The following is a 19,401-nucleotide window of genomic DNA, read 5'->3' as shown; positions in this document are numbered from 1 at the left end:
ACAACATTCTTCATTCTTTTCTCTCTAACATCTGCACTTTTAATAAACAACTTATTTTGTTCCTTCTTTCCCTCATTAGGTCCGGCCATGCTAACAAGGTGTTGCCTCTGACCCTGCAGTATCTCTTAATCTCGGTCTGTTGCTACCCTGTGTTTGCCCCCCCCTCCCCCCGAGACGAGCGTTCACTGGTGTTTGCGTGTCTATGTTGCTTCACTCAGTGTATCTGCGCCTCGTCCATTACTGTTTACAACGTTAGCAGTACAACTTGGTTGGCGTTGCCTTCTCAGCGTGAGAAATACAATGTGTGGCATGAGAGCGTGTGAACTGGTTGAAATACGTGTGTCTCACGCAGGGGCGGAGGAAGGGTTGTGTCTCTGGGGGGGGGGGGCAGAAACTGACTGGGGGCTCCCCTGTTATTAACAGTTTGCAGTGCAATAAAAAGTAACCAATGGCAACCTCTATTGTGAACAGCACAAATAAGCCTATATAATAAATGTGTTCAGTCATCATAGCCCCTAATGTGCGAACAAAATGTAGGCCTAGGCCACTAGCCTCGCATGTAGCATTCATTAGAATCTTTGACACACAGTAGGCCTGCACGAATCCATGCATAGCATGGGTTTAATGATCTGTCCATTTACCAAATACACTATATTCAAATTCAACAATAAGAGGTCATAAGCCCCCCAAAATTAAGTTAAAGACAGTAGCCTATAGTCAACCAAACAGTGACAACTAATAATAAAAAAACATAGGTCTATATCCAGGGTTTTCAAAGAGTAAAGGCCGATAAATGCCTCTGCGTTTTTCGAAAAATGGACACATGGGAATGCCCTTGTCTCCGTGGAACGCCCTCTACGGGCTCTGCGTCAGCTCTCGGAGAGCTTGACGTGCACCTCCTCAATTTTCGAACTATCCGTCATAATTTCGGAGAGCTACGGAGACCCCCTTGGCTGTGATTGGTCAGTATTAAGAACTGCTTGCGTCGGGGGCAGGGGCGGGGTTGCCGTGATAAACAGGACGAACAGAATCCTTTGACCGTCATTGCTGTACGTTTTTACAATTCATATTTCAGCTAAACAGTACATGTAAATCAGCATCTGAATTAAAATGTGACGAGAAATGGGCAGTGTAGTTGCTGAAAATGTGCATATTTTATTGATTAAACGGCTAATTTGTAAATTTCCTCCGACTTCTTGGTAACCTAATAAACACTCGACAATGTCTTACAAAAAAACGTTGCGCCACCTATTCTTCTGGCAGGGAATTGTTTTCAGCACCCACAACAGAGACGCAGAAGCATATTTCGGCCTTAAGACAGTAAGCCTCCCTTGAGGGAACATCAAGTCACCGGGGCCTCCCCCATTTTAACAGGGTTTTTTGGGGGTATTTCACACTGTTCCTTAAGGTCTCCGAATAGGGTATGTTACATTGGTTGGGCTGAAAATGTCCCGGGTGCTGTTCTATGCCCCTTAATGCACCCTGTGAAATAGCCCAGGAATAAAACGAGAGGGTTTCTTCTTTCTATGGTATGCTCATGAATATATAGATGAGCTGCGCGCTGATTGGTTGGTTTACAATGAGTGAAGCTGCAGAGCAAAACGCAACATGGCCAACATTACTCACTGAAACATCGAAGGTGGCGACTTGAAATAAAAACATACAAATAAATCTATTGTGTCTGCACAACACTGTTTTCAACAGATTGACGAGACATAATTTGAAATGATAACGATAGTTGTTTCCACTTCTGTTGTCGAGCAAACGGGATCAACATAGGCAGTGCCACCGCTCCCGCCACGTAGGGCACCAAGTCCTGAGGAGGCACCTAGCCTAAAATAGCCTAATGAAAAATCATCATAGTCATAATAATGTAATTGCAGATATCATTTTAGTATAAAAATAGTATGCTCTTTTTAGGCATGCATATCACAAAACAGCCAGAACAAGAGATATATTTAATTGCTCAAAAAAGTAACGATGGTGCCCCCCCCCAAAAAAACAAAAACAAACACTTGACTTCATCATGTACCAAAAATACATGGCACTCCTTTCCCTGCAGAGAAGTGTTGAGCACATTTATCTTTTCAAAGATATCAGACAAATAGGCTAACCTTGCCACCCAGTTCATGTCCTCCATGTGTTTCAAGTCAAACAGGCGGGTGAGGACCTTGCCCCAGGACAACCAGCGGACTACAGGAGCAGAGGCGATGAGAAGGGCGCACCCGAACCTAAGACCTAGTCAAGGTTTTGATGTGAGGTGAAATCGGAACTTCACATTAATGCAAGCGCGCATGGCGCACGACCGAAATGTTTTGTATTAATTTCAGTGCAAAATAGTTTTTTTTTTTGCTTTATGTAGCCTAGCCTAATATGAACATTACGTTGGACTCAAATTCTTATTAGTGCTGTCAGTTTAACGCGTTATTAACGGCGTTAACGCAAACCCAAATTAAAGGCGTCAATTTTTTTATCACGCGATTAACGCTCTTTTTGGCCAAGCAAACTTTGTAGTTTTTTTCTCATGCTGTTGCAACAACTACCGACGTTAGAAAAACTACAACACCACACCGGATCTAGCTAGACCGGAAACAAAACAACAGGCACGCCACACACACTTGTTTGGCTTGCGAGCCAGCTAAAGAGTAGTAGCAGAGCCCGTTTACGGATATTAGACATTATCTGGTAGTAGGCTAACGTTACATTTTGAGTGGATGGCGAGCGCGAGACGCTGAAATTGTTGCCAAAAAGATTCTGAATGGTTTACTTTTAAAAAGTTGCCAAATGGTTCTATTGACAAGACCAGGGGGGTGTTCCATCAACGTCGCTAATGCAAGTCGCGCTAACACGAATAAATCTCACTTGGGTAAACGTCAACTTAGACTTAAGCCTGAAGCCGTTCCACTAACTTTCCGTTCCACTAACAGGCAACGCTAATTCAAGCTAGACCTCAATAAGCTTAGACTCTGCAGCCCAGATCAGGCGATCGTCGAAAAGAGGAGTTATGTCGCAAAAAGCAAAGCTAAAGACCTACCAAATCTACTTAACATATATATATATATATATATATATATATATATATATGCATTTAGGCCTACTGATAATTAGCGTAATTTGATGAGCTGTCTGCAACCATTCTGACAGGCTAGCCTATGGCCGATATTCTCAACAGGAGATTGAGAATAATAGCCCAAAAAAGAACGTGGGAGCAATTGAAAATTGTAGGATAAAATTCAACACTGAAGAAAACCATGCACTTGATGTGGGCTAATAATGTTTTTGTCTTCACATCTTGAACAAAATCAATAAATTACTTCAAAATAACTTTGCCACACGCTATTAACTGATAGGCTAAATGCTGAGCTTTAAGATAAAAGGGAAAGATAACCATGACTGAAATAGGGATTCACTGAAATGACTAGTATTGCACAGATCCAGCACTCCAGACTTTAGATCAGAAGGTGACCCAAACTGCACACTTTGTTTGGCACAACAGTAATTTGAAATTGCTCAGCATGACTAGCATTATTATATCACAAGTATTTTCAATTAACACAGCCTCCACAGATCCAGAGGGGGCTTGGACAGTGATAGACTCACTTTGGGAAAGCATGCCCTACTGGGAACATTAGGGGAGACTGTTGGGCACAGCATCTAATTGTCTTCTTTGGAAAGGGCAACATGTGGGACACTGTCATGTAGGGGCAGCATAAAGGGCACTTCATAACAGCACCCTTTTCCATTGGAAGTAAGGGCATGGGAACAGTCCAATTTAGGCCATTATAAGGGCACCATATAGGGTACTGCATCACATTTTCTATACTATAAAGGAACTCATTAAGACATGTTTTTACATTTATAGAGGGCACACTGTCATTTATTGTGTGGGGCATCCTGGGCACTCAAACATATTTCACAATGTGAATGGCAGACAGGAGGGCACTTGGTCTCCTTTTTGCCACTCTAAGGCATTTTAGAAACACTTTCAACCATGGGGGCACCAGGCAGTCACCCCCTGAGTCTTCCAATGGGCCTGGAAACACCCATGGGGACAGTATATTGCACATATAATATTGGGGAAGCCAGAGGAGAGGTAATATAGAGGCTTGTCAACATATAGGCTACTTTAAACAATGAAAATACTTTATACAATTGAATAAAACGTCCCCTTGATTCTTTGTGTTTCACGATTACCTGAAAAACTGATGATAATATTCAGGTACTGCGTGGAGCAAAGTATACCCTTTACATTTCCTGGCATAGTTCAAGAATGTCCCACATGCAAAGACATAGACAGATGCAGACAGACTGAACAGTGTCAAGGCTTGACTACAGTGGGTTTGCTTCCTTGTGTGTGATTCCAGCAGACTACATTGTCTAGGCCTACCTACATAAACTGCAGTCTACTACCGTCCTTTCTACTATTATAGTCTACTCTCCTTTCTATTACTTTCTACAAAGGATGGCAGGCTGCTCTTATGTGTTCATCGCCATCCTTAAGAGTTGCTAAAGTGTTATTTTATATATATATATATCTATACATGTTTTGTTTTATTTAAGAATGACATTTAAATATATCTAGATCAACTATGCTGGGCCTGCTGAACCTATACTTCTTCCACAGATACTGGTCAGAGAAGCATTACTTCTGTCTCTGAAGACCCTTGGGCCTGGTGGGATAAACGCTCTTTGTCTACTCTGAGCACCTTCATCCACCACAGGCTTGTCAAAGAACGGATACGCCATAATTGATTGTAACTTGTCTTGAGACTCTGCTATGTTTCTAAGGCCTTATTTTATGTAAATTAACCAATGGCTTTTGAAAACAGATAAAGTGACATTATTTATTAACTTGTTAATTTAAATTAATATATTTTGGGGAGATGAAGTAGGCCTAAACACGCGAATCATTCATGTCTGCAATTCAAAAAGTCTGAATTTACGTTCCCGAACACGGACTAATTGTGCTTTGAGCGCAGGAATTTACTCGACGGAACTTTCTTTTGAGATTCTGTTTCCGCCTGTTTGAAATTAATTGCAACACATTTTAGTTTAGCTTGACTTTTCTCGCTTTCCCTTAATCGACGTTGATGGAACACCCCCCAGAGTGATCTGTGTGTTTTGTCGTTGTAAACTGAGCTATCATCGCAGCACGTCCAGTCTGAAATACAACTTGATGGCCAAGCACACAGCTGATGCGAATTCTCCACCCCCTCGTCAAAGCCAGGCGATTGCAATGTTGTTTTCAATAAAAAAAAATATTTGCACAAAGCAATCCGAACCAATTTTCCATGTTGATAAGAGCATTAAAGTTTGAAAAAAGAATGGGACCAAAATAAATCAAGGGATATTTAGAATATATAAAAATGTGCGATTAATTGTGATTAGTCACGAGTTAACTATGACATAAATGTGATTAATCGCGATTAAATATTTTAATCGTTTGACAGCACTAATTCTCTATTTTCCGGGAATTACCCAAATGTTTACCTGAAAGATTCACGGCTTTTTCCCACCCTTGCAGGAACCTATATGAGGTGACAGATCTTTCTTTTTTTACCTGGCTTTTTCAGTTCCTTCTGGCATCTTTTTCCCTTCTATTTTATTATTCTGTTATCAGCTTAATCTAGCGAACTCCCTCCACAACAATAAATGATGGTTTATTGTCTCCATGGCAAACACTTGGTAGGCTACAGGCACTTGTGTTTGAGAAAGAGAGCTTGTGCGACAACTGAAAATTGAACTTTTTAATGCACGGTGTGATAATGTGCTTATTTAGATTAAAAACAAGTGTAGCCCATTAACTTACTGATCAGTCACACAGTAACTTAACAAATTTAACACATAACCTTTCATTTGGTGTGTGAAAAAAACAAAGAGAAAGCAGGCGATTTTATAAGCGGGCAGAGCGTCCCACTGTGAATTCTCCCGATTCTCCCGATGGCCTGAAAATTATTAATAAACAAGCAATATTTTGGGGGGTGCTATTGGGGTGCTTTGGTCTTTCTTGGGGGTGCGGAAGCACCTGCTAGCCCCTCCCTAGCGTTGCCCGTTTCGCAGATGCTGTGGGGCTTACCCACCTTTGCAATAGGCCTACGTAATGCAACAACATATGATGCCTCCGTTAGGGTAAGCCTCTTTGTAGACCACACATTGTGGCTTTTGAACATCGGATGGCCCTATCCAAGAAAATGTGGACATGTCCGGGTACAAGAGGACATTTGGTCACTCTAAATAACATTGTGTACGGTTGACAAACAGTAAATATAATTTTACAGTAAGATTTGCTAGCTAACCAGCCATGTCACTGTCCCAAAATCAATATCAAGATTTTCATGAACAATATCGGCCATATACTAGTAGTAGGCTACAGTATGGACGCAGCCTGTGGAGCGAGTTGAATAGCAAATGGATGTGAAATAATCGAATCAAAGTTGACTTTTTTTTCAAACAGTGATTATAATTTGACAGTATGTTTAACAACAAGACTAGCCAGCTATCGAGCCATGTCATTGTCCACAAATAAAATCAAGATTTTTAAGAAGAAAATAATCGGCCATGTGTAGAGTTGCTGCTACTGTCGTGTTGGCCGCAGACTGTCTGAAGTAGATTGACTAGCGAGGTGAATAGCGAATGGGATGTGAGATGAGCGGTTATGTGACACTGACACACTACATTCAGAAAAGAAACATTTTTCAAATAGGTTAAAATAAATATTGAAGTCACTCATTGTTGTAAATACAAGTTAGCTTGTTAAAGTCTTTCAAAATTGTAAACGGAGGCTTAGACTCCGTCCCTGTTGTTATGATTACTTATTTCAGATACTTTGTACAGACTCCTGTGTAGCCAGCGGAATAATTTAGAACGGTGAAAAGACAGTTTTTCTGCAATGACGCAGTAGGTGTTCGTTATCACCCTATAATGTACACCCCTGCAGCCAATCAAAATCGAGTATTCACCCAGACCATGGTATAAGGCAGCTTAAACACTTGTATTGATAGAGCAAGCGGCCCCATTATCATCCATTCAAACTCGCCAACGTTCCAGACCCCCATTATTTACATGTAGTCATTTAGCAGACGCTCTTATACGCTCTTATACTACTTACAGTAAGTACAGGGACATTCCCCCCGAGGCAAGTAGGGTGAAGTGCCTTTCCCATTATCGTCCACAACCGTTTCTTCCGTTAATTTTCTCAAAGAAGATATGCAGCAGCAACAAAGAAATTAACTCATCGGTGAGTACACATCTTATATTGCTGGCTGAACACCAAATTACAGCTTCTTACTTTAAGATTTGAGTATTTAAATACGCACTCAAACCGTATGTGTAGCATCTGCCTTCCGCAGCATTAAATTTGAGCATTTCTCCATTGAAAGTGGTTGGGTGGACGATAATGGGGCCCCTTGGCTAACTGCTAAAATTAGGAAAATAAAATGTCTAGGCATATCCTTATTGGATTTTAAAACCGGAATGTTTTACTATAAGTGTGTATCTATATATTAAAGTACAATGCTGTGACATAACGTTTTTAATTTGTTTTATGTCGACATTTTGGTAAACTTTCTAACAAGCGTCGAGAGCTAGGTGGACGATAATGGGACCCCTTACGCTAAATGCAAGGGCGTAATTATATGGGGGGACACGTCCCCTCCAATATTTAAAGAAGGACAATTTGTCCCCCCCAATATTTGTTCATACTGTATGAATATGCGGGCAATATTGATGACTGCTAGTAGCCTACGTCTTTCTTTCCAGCTCCGAAAATATCAAATCCAGGCCAGTCCCTTTCCCAAATCCATTTGACTTGCATTACACTATACATGAACGAAACCCATTTCTCCTGAAACCCATGTCATGTTTTCTCTATAGCTTATACACCGTCAATGAGTGAGTTAGCAGCACGACATCAGACAGACATTTGGCACATATTTATGAATGGTAAATATCCAGTATGTGGCTAACATAATCCCGGAGATAACAACTAGGTGACTTGAACTAGAATTTTGAATTTTGATTGCAATACTATACAGCTTGTATGGGACTTTTGACAAGCTAGCCGACAGCAACCTATACAGAATAGTATGTGGCCTGGCTTTACAGCAAACTGGGATAGCAGCTTTGACAGCTTTTGGGCTATGTTCCTGTTCTCTGAATTGGGCAAGTTATTTTAGAATCCTGCCATTTGTTCTTTCTTCCTTCATCATTTTCATCCTTATGGAATTGCATTGCTGTTGTATTTTGCAGTATAGTGGCCTAAAATTGACAAGAGAGACTTTGTCAGCTGACATCCGTAATTTCTCTGGAAAAAAAAGTTTCTGGAGATATTATTAACAGAATAGTAGTTCATTTAACATGTTTTAAGGTACAGGACACCAGACTGACATTGATAGCTCTTAACTGACATTGGCCAGGTTTCCCAGATTCGTTTAGAAGCTCTTAACGCTAAGATCTTCTAAAGAGCGCTGTAGAACGCTCTTAGAACGTTCCTAAGAAGCTCTTAGCGTTAAGAGCTTCTTAACAAATCTGGGAAACCCGGCCATTGTGAGTGAATGTATATGGGTAAGATGGGGTAATAAGCCCAACACAGAAAGTTCCACAGCTGTCCCCCCCAATGTTTGATTGACCTTTTTGCCCTTGGCTAAATGGGTACATGGAGCACTCAACATATGTATATCATTTAAAACAATTCCAAATGCTGTCTCCAAATGGTGTTAAAAACCAGTTTTTGGTGTTAGCATTAGCATATTAGCGCAATTCGGTGATGGCGTCACCTTGAGGAGACGAGCCTTAGACTAGTACCAGAACTATGGCAACTGACTGCAACCCACCATGACGCTCCACTCACTCGCTTCATTCTCCTCGGACCATCGAACTACATAAAACATTTACACAATTTCTGCAGAATGAAACACTTTCTGTTATGTACAGTAGGCTATTGCAGCTTCGTCCCAAGATCTTTACAGACCGTGCAGCGAATTCAGTGCTCAACACAGGGGCTTTTTACTTGAAAGAGGAATTAGAGGAATTATTTTGAAACAAGCTGAACCCCCTTTGATACAAGCTATTCTAACAATGTTGTCACCGGCAGTATTTTCTCAGTCGGCTACCATCTGCTAACTGAAAATATCCCCCAAACACGTAGTTAAATAAGCTTGACATTTATTTAGGGGGAAATGTCTAATTCGCAAGAAGTTTGCCGGAAGCTATCATTTTCTAGCCTGACGTTGTCATACTCATAATTCTAGTCAGAATATGAGTCTGATACCGCTCCGTTGGGCTGTGAGTATGGGGCGTGTTTCAAACGAACCCCGAAAAAAATGCTTCTTCGCTCAATTGGATAGACCTACAACCAGTCAGAGCAACGAGGTATGTTGTTTGTTGAAAACAAATTCAACCCAAGCGCTATTTGGTGACGTGGTTGATTACGTTACTGTTGATCATCTGTCCATCACCGTATAAAGCACGCCCTGACGATTTGATTGGTACGAAAAGCTCTTGTTCGGGTATAGTTTTTCCCCTACCGAGCAACTCCAGACCGAACTTCCCGAGCAATTTTTTTGTGGGCAAGGCTAAGTTCGGCTGGCACCCAGGCTAATCATTTTCAGTAAAAAAGCCAAAAGCGACCATTTCTGTTGGTCTCAGTCTAGAGCCCTGCGTGGAGACGCTGAATTATTCTACGAGCCAGCTAGCCTAGCTGCTGTTGCTAGCCAAACTTCACTGAATGTGCCGGAAATTAAAAACATTTCTTTTGACAGCGACGCACCACACAAGCTTGAGTTTAAATACATTATTTAATGTGACATCACTTACTGTACATACAAGTCTTGAATTGCTTAAATGTATGATGCAGCCACTACACCATGGCACGATACTAGTACTTACTGTGCAACAGTCTATCCAGCCTAGCACATCTCTGCACGTTGTCTCATCTACTGCACGTTGAATCTACTGCGTCGTCTCAGTTACACTTAGCCTGAAGTTGTCATACTCATAATTCTAGTCAGAATAGGAGTCTGATAACTCTCCGTTGGGCTGTGACTATGGGGCGTGTTTCAACCGATCTCGTAAAACAAATGCCTCTTTGCTCAATTGGATAACCTACAACCAATCAGAGCAACGTAATATGTTGTTTGTTGAAAACGAATTCAACCCAAGCGCTCTTTTTTATATAGTTTGTCCCCAATACGAGCCCCTCCAGACCCAACTTCCCGACCAAATGTTTGTTGTGGGCGGGGTTAAATTGGGCTGGAAGCCAGGCGAAGTTACTCTACCAGGGCTTGGAAATACTGTGACTTGCTAAACAAACAGCTGCAAGACCCAGTGAACTGTTATATACTGCTAGCAAATTAACGTTAGCTAACATCGCTAACGACATTGGCTAACTCAACTTCGGTAGGCTATCCTCAGTATTTGCAAGCTGACCAGTGCAAGTAACATGGCTTTTAATTATTTTTTTGTTTGAACTTGTCCAGTGGGGCAAGTACATTTCTCTTCCACTTGCCCTACAAAAACTCCACGTTGTTAGCTCTAGTAGTAGTAGTAGGAGACATCATGCTAGCTATGGGCTAGCTATGGGGTAACTTGCCAGTCCCACCTGTAAAATCCCCCCAATATCATCCCTAATTCAATATTTTCCCGGACGTTGTAAACACATTTACGATTACATGTCCCACGTTTTTATAGTACTAGCAGAGTCCATATTAGACATTCTCTGTTACTAGCCCAGTGTTTATTTCTAATCAATTTCAATGGTTTCAAAGCGGGCTTTGGTCTGTCGTCTCCCCAATGTGACATAATGCAATGCATTGTGGGGGAAAGAAAAATTATTGCTAAAAGTAGCTACTTTTTCATATTATATTACGTTTTTGTGACACCCAACAACATCAAATACAATAGAAAACAGTTTAAATATTACCAACAACCAAATAGCGCAAATTCGTTGGAAAAATAAACCTGCCATATGGCCAACAAATAGCATGGCTGTCAGGCCAAATAGTGTCCTAGGCATAGATATCTATAAAAGCTAGATGTCTTACGGCGGTGTCTACAACGCCATCTTGCTACAGTCAACTCGCTCACCCATAACATTGTGTTGGTGCTACATGTACTTTTTCAAGGCAGGGACCAATGAACATGAAATAAAATCGTAACACAAATGATTGTGATGTGTTGAACTGTCGGCAGGGTTGCCGATGTTGTCAGTGTTCCTGGTGTGTTTTTATACTTTTAAATTCAGTCTCGTCACATTACTTGACTGTTCTGTGCCACTGCTACTGTAGACTGACAGTGTTCCGTACAAACTTGGACGTATAGCGATTTTAAATGAAGCTGCAATGGTCCAAAATAAGGCTACAGCTAATGTGATAGCATCGTAGTTGCCAGACAACCTTCTGAGCTGAGCTGCGATGTTGAACCAATAATGGCCGGGTTTCCCAGATTTGTTAAGAAGCTCTTAACGCCAAGAGCTTCTTAGGAGCGTTCTAAGAGGTACAGTTTTTTTTCTGAAAAAAACATCCCCTCTCACCAGGCCAAGGCGGGATGCATCCCGGGTCAAATATCTTTTTCAGAGGACCAAACACCCCCTCATCTAGCAGCTGCATGACATGGGTGGTGTGTGCAGGTAGCCACACCACCACCTCCATGTTCATGTGCAGTAACGGATGGCTTCCCTGTTCTTGTGGGGTTCTGCCTGGTCCACCACAAGTAGCAGAGTCCTCTCTGGGGCTGCATGTTTTATGAAGGGGCCTAGCTACTTTAGCCACAGAGCACTGTCCATATACCTCTTCTCTGATTTGCCATAGATGGCAGCAGGTGGGCCTTCTAGACTAGAGCATATGGAGCACTCGGGACGCAGCCAGTGAAAATTACGAAGGGGGGTATGTCTGCCCCTGCAGCACTTATGCAAGTGTGCACAGGGATGTGCTCCCGGGTGGTCACAGCGTACCTGTATGTATATGTATTTTTTAGGGCTGTCAAGCAATTAAAATATTTAATTGATTACAGTTTTTATCGATTGCTAACACACAAAAATAGGAACATATGACACAATCACCACAACTTGTAACTCATGTGCCAACTCTTTTAACCAATTCTGCTGAACTATAAACACATTTTGCTGCTTTAGACACAAATTTCAATTGCGAGCCACACTTTCCTCAAAACACAACACACAATTATCTGCTTTAAACACAGATTTCAATTGGTAAACCACACAGTCTCCAAAACACTACACACAATCCTCTTTATTTTTAACACTTCATCCATGCCAAAAGCTCCTTGTTTTCAGACAGAACACATTGTTATTCAATTAATTAAACTTCAATTTCCAAGGCTGTTGTGCAATTTATAATCAAGGTTTTAGCAATATAAGGGACATAGGTGAGCTCCTGATTTGGAGAGCAATGAACGACATGGAAGCACAAGCATTTCAGAGAGGCAGAGGAGTAAGGGTAAGAGGAGGACGAGGAGGCGGACGAGGGGGAGGAAGAGGTGGAAGGAGAGCAGTAATCACTGATGAAATTCGGGCCACAGTGGTCGACCATGTCGTGAACCATGGTTTGACCATGCAGGAGGCAGGCCAGAGGGTGCAACCAAATATTAGCCGCTACTCCGTTGCATCCATCATACGGACGTTCAGGAGAGAAAATAGGTAAGAAATACTAGGCCTACTATGACAGAAAAACGTTTGTATTTTTGTATTTACATGTGACATACCATTGTTTTGAAACCAAAGTAGCATTTTGCAGGAGTTATGAAGTGTTTTGAATTTTGTGTGAGTGGTTTTGGGGTTTGTGTTTAGAGTTTTGAGAAATCGGGGTAGGCTTTCAAAAAATGTGTGTTGGCAATCGATAAAAACTGTAATCGCATTATTTCACATGATTAATCACAATTAATCGCAATTAATCGCAAACTAATTAATCTGTAAACATTTTACCCCAATAAATGATTTAAAAAAACTAAACATTATAAGGGTGTATCAAAAACTTCAAATAGGCCTAGCTGGATAATCATGTCCATATAAGAAGTTCAGGCATGATGCAGAGCGTTAAAAAACGCTGTAGTGGACACGTAAAGTTAAAAATCCTGTCTTGTCAGACCTTATATTTGGTTCGGCACATCCATTATTTCAAGGAGTTTCTCCTGAATCGGCAAGTTAGCAACTACTTCAAGCCTTAAAATGTTTTGTGAATATGGCCGCTCATCTGTTTAGGGAATATGGACTTGATTGGAGGAGGAGAGTGGAGGAGAAGAGAAGTCAGGGTAGGCGGAAACGAAGAGAGGGGACACAGAGAGAGAGCGAGGAAGAAACAGAGGGGGAATGCATATACATAGGGGGGCAGAGAGAGATGGCACGGGTATAGAAAGAGAGACGGATGATCCTCCTAGCCCATCACTCTTGTCAAAAGAGCAGAGATGGAGAGCAGGGGAGGAAGGGGAGCTGTTAATGTGCTCTGTATCATTCACAACAGTAATACTGGCATCACTTGCTGCTAAATAGCATCATTTGTCAGGGGAAAGGGCTGGGTACCTCGGTGGTACAGATAAGCACCAACAGTCTACCTTCTCTCTACCCAAAAACACACACACACTATACGCGCTACATGTTTACTCACATTCCCTACAACTTTAAGTAGTTACTATAGTAGCATGCATTCTGCACATATCATCCATACTGTTACACTTGCACATATGAGAGTTCCTTAATGCTTTGCTACTCACACTCAAAGCTAAGAACCCTTAGAGCTAATGTAAACAATACATCACATTCACTGTTCCTGTGTAGTTCATCTTGCACAGGGTTCTTTTTTTTCATCCTTTGCTGTCCCTTACATGACTATCTGTCCACACTGGACATCACTGATCCTGCTGACGAGTTGTAACAAGAGTGTGTTACAGTGCCAGGGTAGTGCCTGTGTGTGAAGGATTTACATTGTTTTATTATTGATGACAGTGCAGTAAAATGCTTGATTTGCACCATCTTTAACCAAATTATGGTTATTATAATTTATAATAACTTTACTATAATTATTCACATTGAAAGCGCCCAAATTAGCATAAATCTCATTAGACTCAATAGAGGGGTTCATAAATCGTGATACTAATTAGTCTCTTTTTGCCAGCCTTTCAGGGCAAAATGGAAAGTATTAATAAAAGGCAAGGGGTGTGTGTGATTGTGGATCCTAATTGGTCATTGTGTTAAGCAGTCAGGGCTGGAAGTGGCAGCCTTGATTTAACTAGGCTTCACCTTCACTGTCTAATGGACTACCAACACCGTCAAAGAGAGGAGGGGCTAGAGAGAGATTAATTTGATATTTTAGTGTAGAGTGTTGTTTGTGTGGTTTGACCTCTTAATATCACTTCATTTCCATCTGTATGTCCAGTGTATGTGTGTGCATCTCAGACTCCTCTGTTGCCCCAGGCACTGCCCACCTTGACACATCTGTCCGGCATGGTGGATTATCTAACCTGGCCGGGCTAAACCTGTGGGTTTGATTAGCCAGCCTGTCTGTCCCACTTCTAGCTGTGATTAGCCAGCCTGTCTGCCGCACCTCTGGGTTTTATTAGCCAGCCTGTCTAGACCCCCTGTCTGTGATAAATGAAGCTTCTGAACCGATGCAGTACCAATTAAAATCGCCATGCTATTTTAACCCTAGTGTGTAATTGTCTGTGTACACATTGTATTTTCTGATATACCTTTGTACAACCAGGTCATAGAAGTGTTTTGCGTGTTTGTGCATGCATGTGTGTACATGTGCATGAACATTTGCATCTTACATTACGCAACCTCAGAATGGGAAAAAGATGACTAGATGACCTGTGTGAGCAAGTGTGTGTGAACTCTGACCCCTGTTGTGTTGCAGGTACATCAGTGACGCAGCTGAGGGCGGAGGATGCTGATGGGGAGCCCCTCATCTATGGGGTAGTGGGGGAGGAGGCCATGAGGTACTTTGCTGTGGAGAGAGACACGGGGGTGGTGTGGCTCCGACAGCCTCTGGACCGCGAGGTGAGGACTCGCACACACACACTCGCACACATGGGTAGACACGTTCACTCACACTTACACACTATGGGGCATATTCCGTGCCCTGGTTTATATGCAAAGGGTTCACTAGCGCCTGCATACGCCTGCGCGATGATATCAAGGTTGGCGTCCCGGGGGGGGGGGGCCTTAGCCTGGCTCTGCCCTCCTACGTACTTCCGCTCAATTTGGATTTTGCTTCTGTACTAGGTCTGGGAGTTTGACTTTGAAGTCGGTTTTCAGAAACATATTTTTTGTAGGTCCAATCAGCAAATAGAGGGAGTGGCTGAGAACGATGACGTTAATGTCGTGCACTAGTTTGAGTAGTTCAGTAATGGCGTCGGAGAAAGATGCGAGCGAAGCTATTCTGCGGTTGTGGCAACGCTGCCGAATATCCATAAGTTAAAGCCGGAGGAAGAACATTCCTTGCCGAGTTTTGTTGGTGGCCATGATCTTGTGGCTCTCCTCCCCACGGGGTTCGGGAAAAGTTTGATTTTCCAGCTACGGCAGCTAGCCCCGTTACAGTAATGGTGAAGGAGTTGGCTAAGGCGAACGCTTGCGATTGGCTCTGGGCAGATCCAATTGTTTTAAACTTCAACAGAGGACCCGCCTTCAAGGAAATTAATGCTTGTCAATGGAGCGATCCCAGACCCTCTGTACAAATTAAACGAGGGTCTGGTTAGGTGCTAGGACCGCCATTGCATGTGAACAACGTGTACGTGCCGTTTACACTACACATGACATACGCCTCAAATACGCGAGGCCTACGTGAACACTACGCCTAACTGTTTGATAAATATCAAGGCGTGCGGGCAGGCAGGTGTTATGTGTGCTGCACATACTGACACTATTGCGCAGCGCAGCACAGAAACCTGCGAACACCTGCCCGCTTAGATGCTTGAGCTATTAAGGCATGGCTTAGATCGCTGTTTCGAACTTTGTAATGTTCTCAAACATGAATAACATAGGCTATTGACCCAAGACAACTTAATTTGAGGACAATGAGTCGGGAAAAATGGCTCTGCGCTAGTGATGAGGATGTTCATCACTGAACAAAGTGTGCGAAGCACACATGTCACCTGTGTGCACGCCTTATTAAATGTAATCTGCACAAATTCCGCCTGTTTAAACGCATACCACATTTTCTATCAAACTGTAAAGTGTAGTATTCATTCCTCGCTTTCTAAAACTCGCCAGAGTAGCCCACGCATAATTCACCCGTATCAGGTATGTGGTGAACGCATTGTGTGCAGCTATGCTGACACTGATTACACCCCATAGGCCCATAATAAACAAACACACACATACACATACTGTACATATGAGGCACATGGAAATTATTTAGATGATAACCTAAACAACCACAAAGGTTATTATTGAGGGACAGATAAGACTGTGTGAGGAGAGGAAAATAATTGTGAGGCAGGGTTTAGAGTGTAAGCTCCCTGCCATGTAAAAGTCATCAGTCGTCAGTCTGTCCATGGAAGTACTGTGCTGACGTGTGTGTGTCTTCCCCAGACCAAGTCAGAGATGCAGGTGGAGTTCTCCGTGAGTGACAGCCAAGGGGTAAGAGACAGTTCTGCACTGTGATCAAAAGTTGCTCGGCCATGCTATGGCATGTTACATCACATCCTGACACCCCAGCACTTCCCTCAGGCAGATCACACTTCTCTCTCACTCTATTTCTTTCTCTCCCTCACTCTTTCTCTCTCTCTCCCTCACTGTCTCTGTCACCCTCTTTTTGTCTCTCTGTCTTGTCTTCTTTCTTCTTTACCCTGACACCTGTCTCACAGTTACTGTTTAACTGCTGTATCACAAAGACATTTTACCTACACAGTGTTATGTGTCATACACTGCGCTCTGTCAAAGCTTGGACTGTGTGTAGTGTACATGTCCGAGTGTATGTTACATAGTATAGAGACGTGTATGTGTGCTTGTCTGTGAGTATTTTATGCATTACTACACACCAAACTCGTAAATTTACCCCAGGTGGTCAAAGATACGGTGAACATCCAGATAGGAGATGTAAATGACAACTCTCCAACCTTCCATGGCCAGCCCTACACTGTCTTCATCCCAGAGGTAAGGCCAACAACCTCTCTCTTAATGGGAGAGTGCTCTCACCCTCCTAACAGAGCAAACACTCACTGCAGTGCAGTCCTTCCATCTTCCTCCTGCATTCTCACTCCTCCCCATCTCCCCTGCCTTTTCCTCCTCGTCCTTTCCCCCCTTCCTGTCTACTGCCTCTCCTCTCAGCTCCTCTCCCTTTCCCACCCCTCTCCCTCCTGTTCTCTATCCCCTCCCCTTTCTTTGCCTTCTCCCCCATCTAATCCTTGATATGTAGTAATTGGTAGAGTGGAGGGTGGAGGGGTAGACTTCAAACAGGGTCTGAAATCTATCTTGGACAGGCACACACATATTTCTAGTTGTGTTTATACTGAGAGCATAGCCCACTCCCAGTCTTCGCCAAATCTTCAAAGCCACTGCCTTTTTCTCTCCTCAATCCATAAAGTCAAGGAAATAAACAGCAGAAAGAGGAGCAGTTTAGTCTGACCCGCTTACCCCACCCACCAGGGAAGAAGGTTTTCATCAGCCAATGGGAGAGCAGAAAATCACTTTTTGGGACTTTTACTGTCCAATTACAAATCATTTTTAAGTTCAGCAAACAATGTGGTTTAGTTAAGGCTTGGATTATAGCATACATTGTTCCATTTACTTACTTATAGTTATTAAAGTCCCTGTAAAGTGACAGTATGTGTTCTGAGTTTGTCACACCAGAGAAAAATGTGTTCTAACCACCCCGTCAAATTTGAATGATGAAAAAAGGAAAGATATAACATATTGAGATTTAACATTTAAACATCCAGTAAGTAAGTAAAAAAGAAGCAGAGTATAAATATCCAAGAAGAAGATAGAACAAGTGATGATGACAGAGAGGTGCAGAGACAGACGTGGTTGAAGGATTGATGGGAAGATGGTAGTGGTGGGGTACGGTGGCCCATGGGTGCACATTACAACGACATTAGCGAAGCAGACAAAAGTTGAAAACACAACAACATTAACACACAACACAACGACATTAACAAAAACTAAACCTTTATAAAATGCTGCATTTCAAAAAACAATCAACTACTTATACTATATAATTGGTTCACACTACAACAACATTAGCTAAGAACACAACAGCATTATCCCAAAACACAACAGCATCAACCGAGAACACAGCAGAGGGGTCCCTTCGTACATCGCTTAGTACATCCGAGATCAAATTTGCTATTCATGATCTGGCTGATTGGGTTCTTCGAACACCCTTGTTGTTTATGATTAGTATAGCTGGATTGAGTTATGCGTTGGTCTAAAAGGAGTTATGTATCGATAGTAGAAACCTTGATCAGCAACGCTGCTATTGGCTGCTCACTATGGCCAAAAAGCAGAGCCAACAGCAAGAGCTTGCTCGAAGGTTACTCCAAATTTGAAGATTTAAAGATGTTGTAAAGTGGAATTGAAAATGATTTTAATTAAGTTAATCACACCACAGAAGAATGTGTTGTTAACTACCCATCCAAATTCGAATGGAAAAAAAACGACAGTACAACGACAAGTATGTTAAATTAGGCTTTGAAATCGGGAGAATGCAGTCTCATTTCACAACTTGTATTTTCCCACTGCTCTTCTTGATATTACCATTCGAACAGCCCTCACTGACTTCACGTAATGCTTACGTCAGCATTATGTCTTCTCTTATTTCCCAAATAAAAGTACCCCCCGGACAAATCCTCAAAATCTAATAAAAGTACCCCCCGGAATAAAAGTACCACCCGGAAAATTGCCAAATCAGCACGCAAACTGTGTCCATATGCTATAAAAATGTGTTCCTACCAGTGTAAGTGCACATCTTTTACTGTCACTTGCAATCAGGAATAGAAATGGACAGCAAATATACCATTGCTAGGAAAAAACTTCAACACTTGTAGTTTGGAAATACATGATCATTGTTAGAAAATGTCAGAATATTTGTCTGGTTACTAATATATGGTAGTACTTTTCCTCAAAAACTTACAGTCAACATCACTGCAATATCACATGAAAACCACTGGAAATACATACTTATTACAAAGTAAAAATAAAAAAAAGACGCTGTCTAGTTACAAACATACATGTACTAGTACTATCACTTTTCCTAAAACAGCTTACAGTCAACATCACAACCACTACCAAATAAAACATTGCTAGGAAAATATTCCAATGCCTGTAGCTTGGAAATACATAGTTACAAATCTGTCAAATAACAAACATGCCATAATCACAGCACCATTGCAGGTGCTGCTGTGATATTTCTAATGACAATCTCGCAGCACCTCATATTCAAAAGTATTTAA

The 19,401-nt window shown here is 42.0% G+C and overlaps 1 protein-coding gene across 1 annotated transcript in view; it reads left to right on the top strand.

The window, feature by feature from the left end:
* The first annotated feature begins 13,193 nt into the window (after positions 1–13,193).
* The window catches only part of LOC146267934 (cadherin-23-like), a 128,625-nt gene continuing 122,417 nt past the window's right edge, over positions 13,194–19,401 (top strand). Inside the window, exons 1-4 of the mRNA XM_084709413.1 lie at positions 13,194–13,263; positions 14,865–15,007; positions 16,541–16,588; positions 17,012–17,104. Of these exons, the coding sequence (XP_084565539.1) occupies positions 13,194–13,263; positions 14,865–15,007; positions 16,541–16,588; positions 17,012–17,104 (354 nt within the window). The remainder of the gene's footprint in view (positions 13,264–14,864; positions 15,008–16,540; positions 16,589–17,011; positions 17,105–19,401) is intronic.

Source organism: Hypomesus nipponensis, chromosome 11 (assembly GCF_054491055.1).
Source record: "Hypomesus nipponensis isolate SF chromosome 11, ASM5449105v1, whole genome shotgun sequence".
NCBI classification, from domain to species: Eukaryota; Metazoa; Chordata; class Actinopteri; order Osmeriformes; family Osmeridae; genus Hypomesus; species Hypomesus nipponensis.
This window is presented reverse-complemented; position numbering and strand designations above follow the sequence as displayed.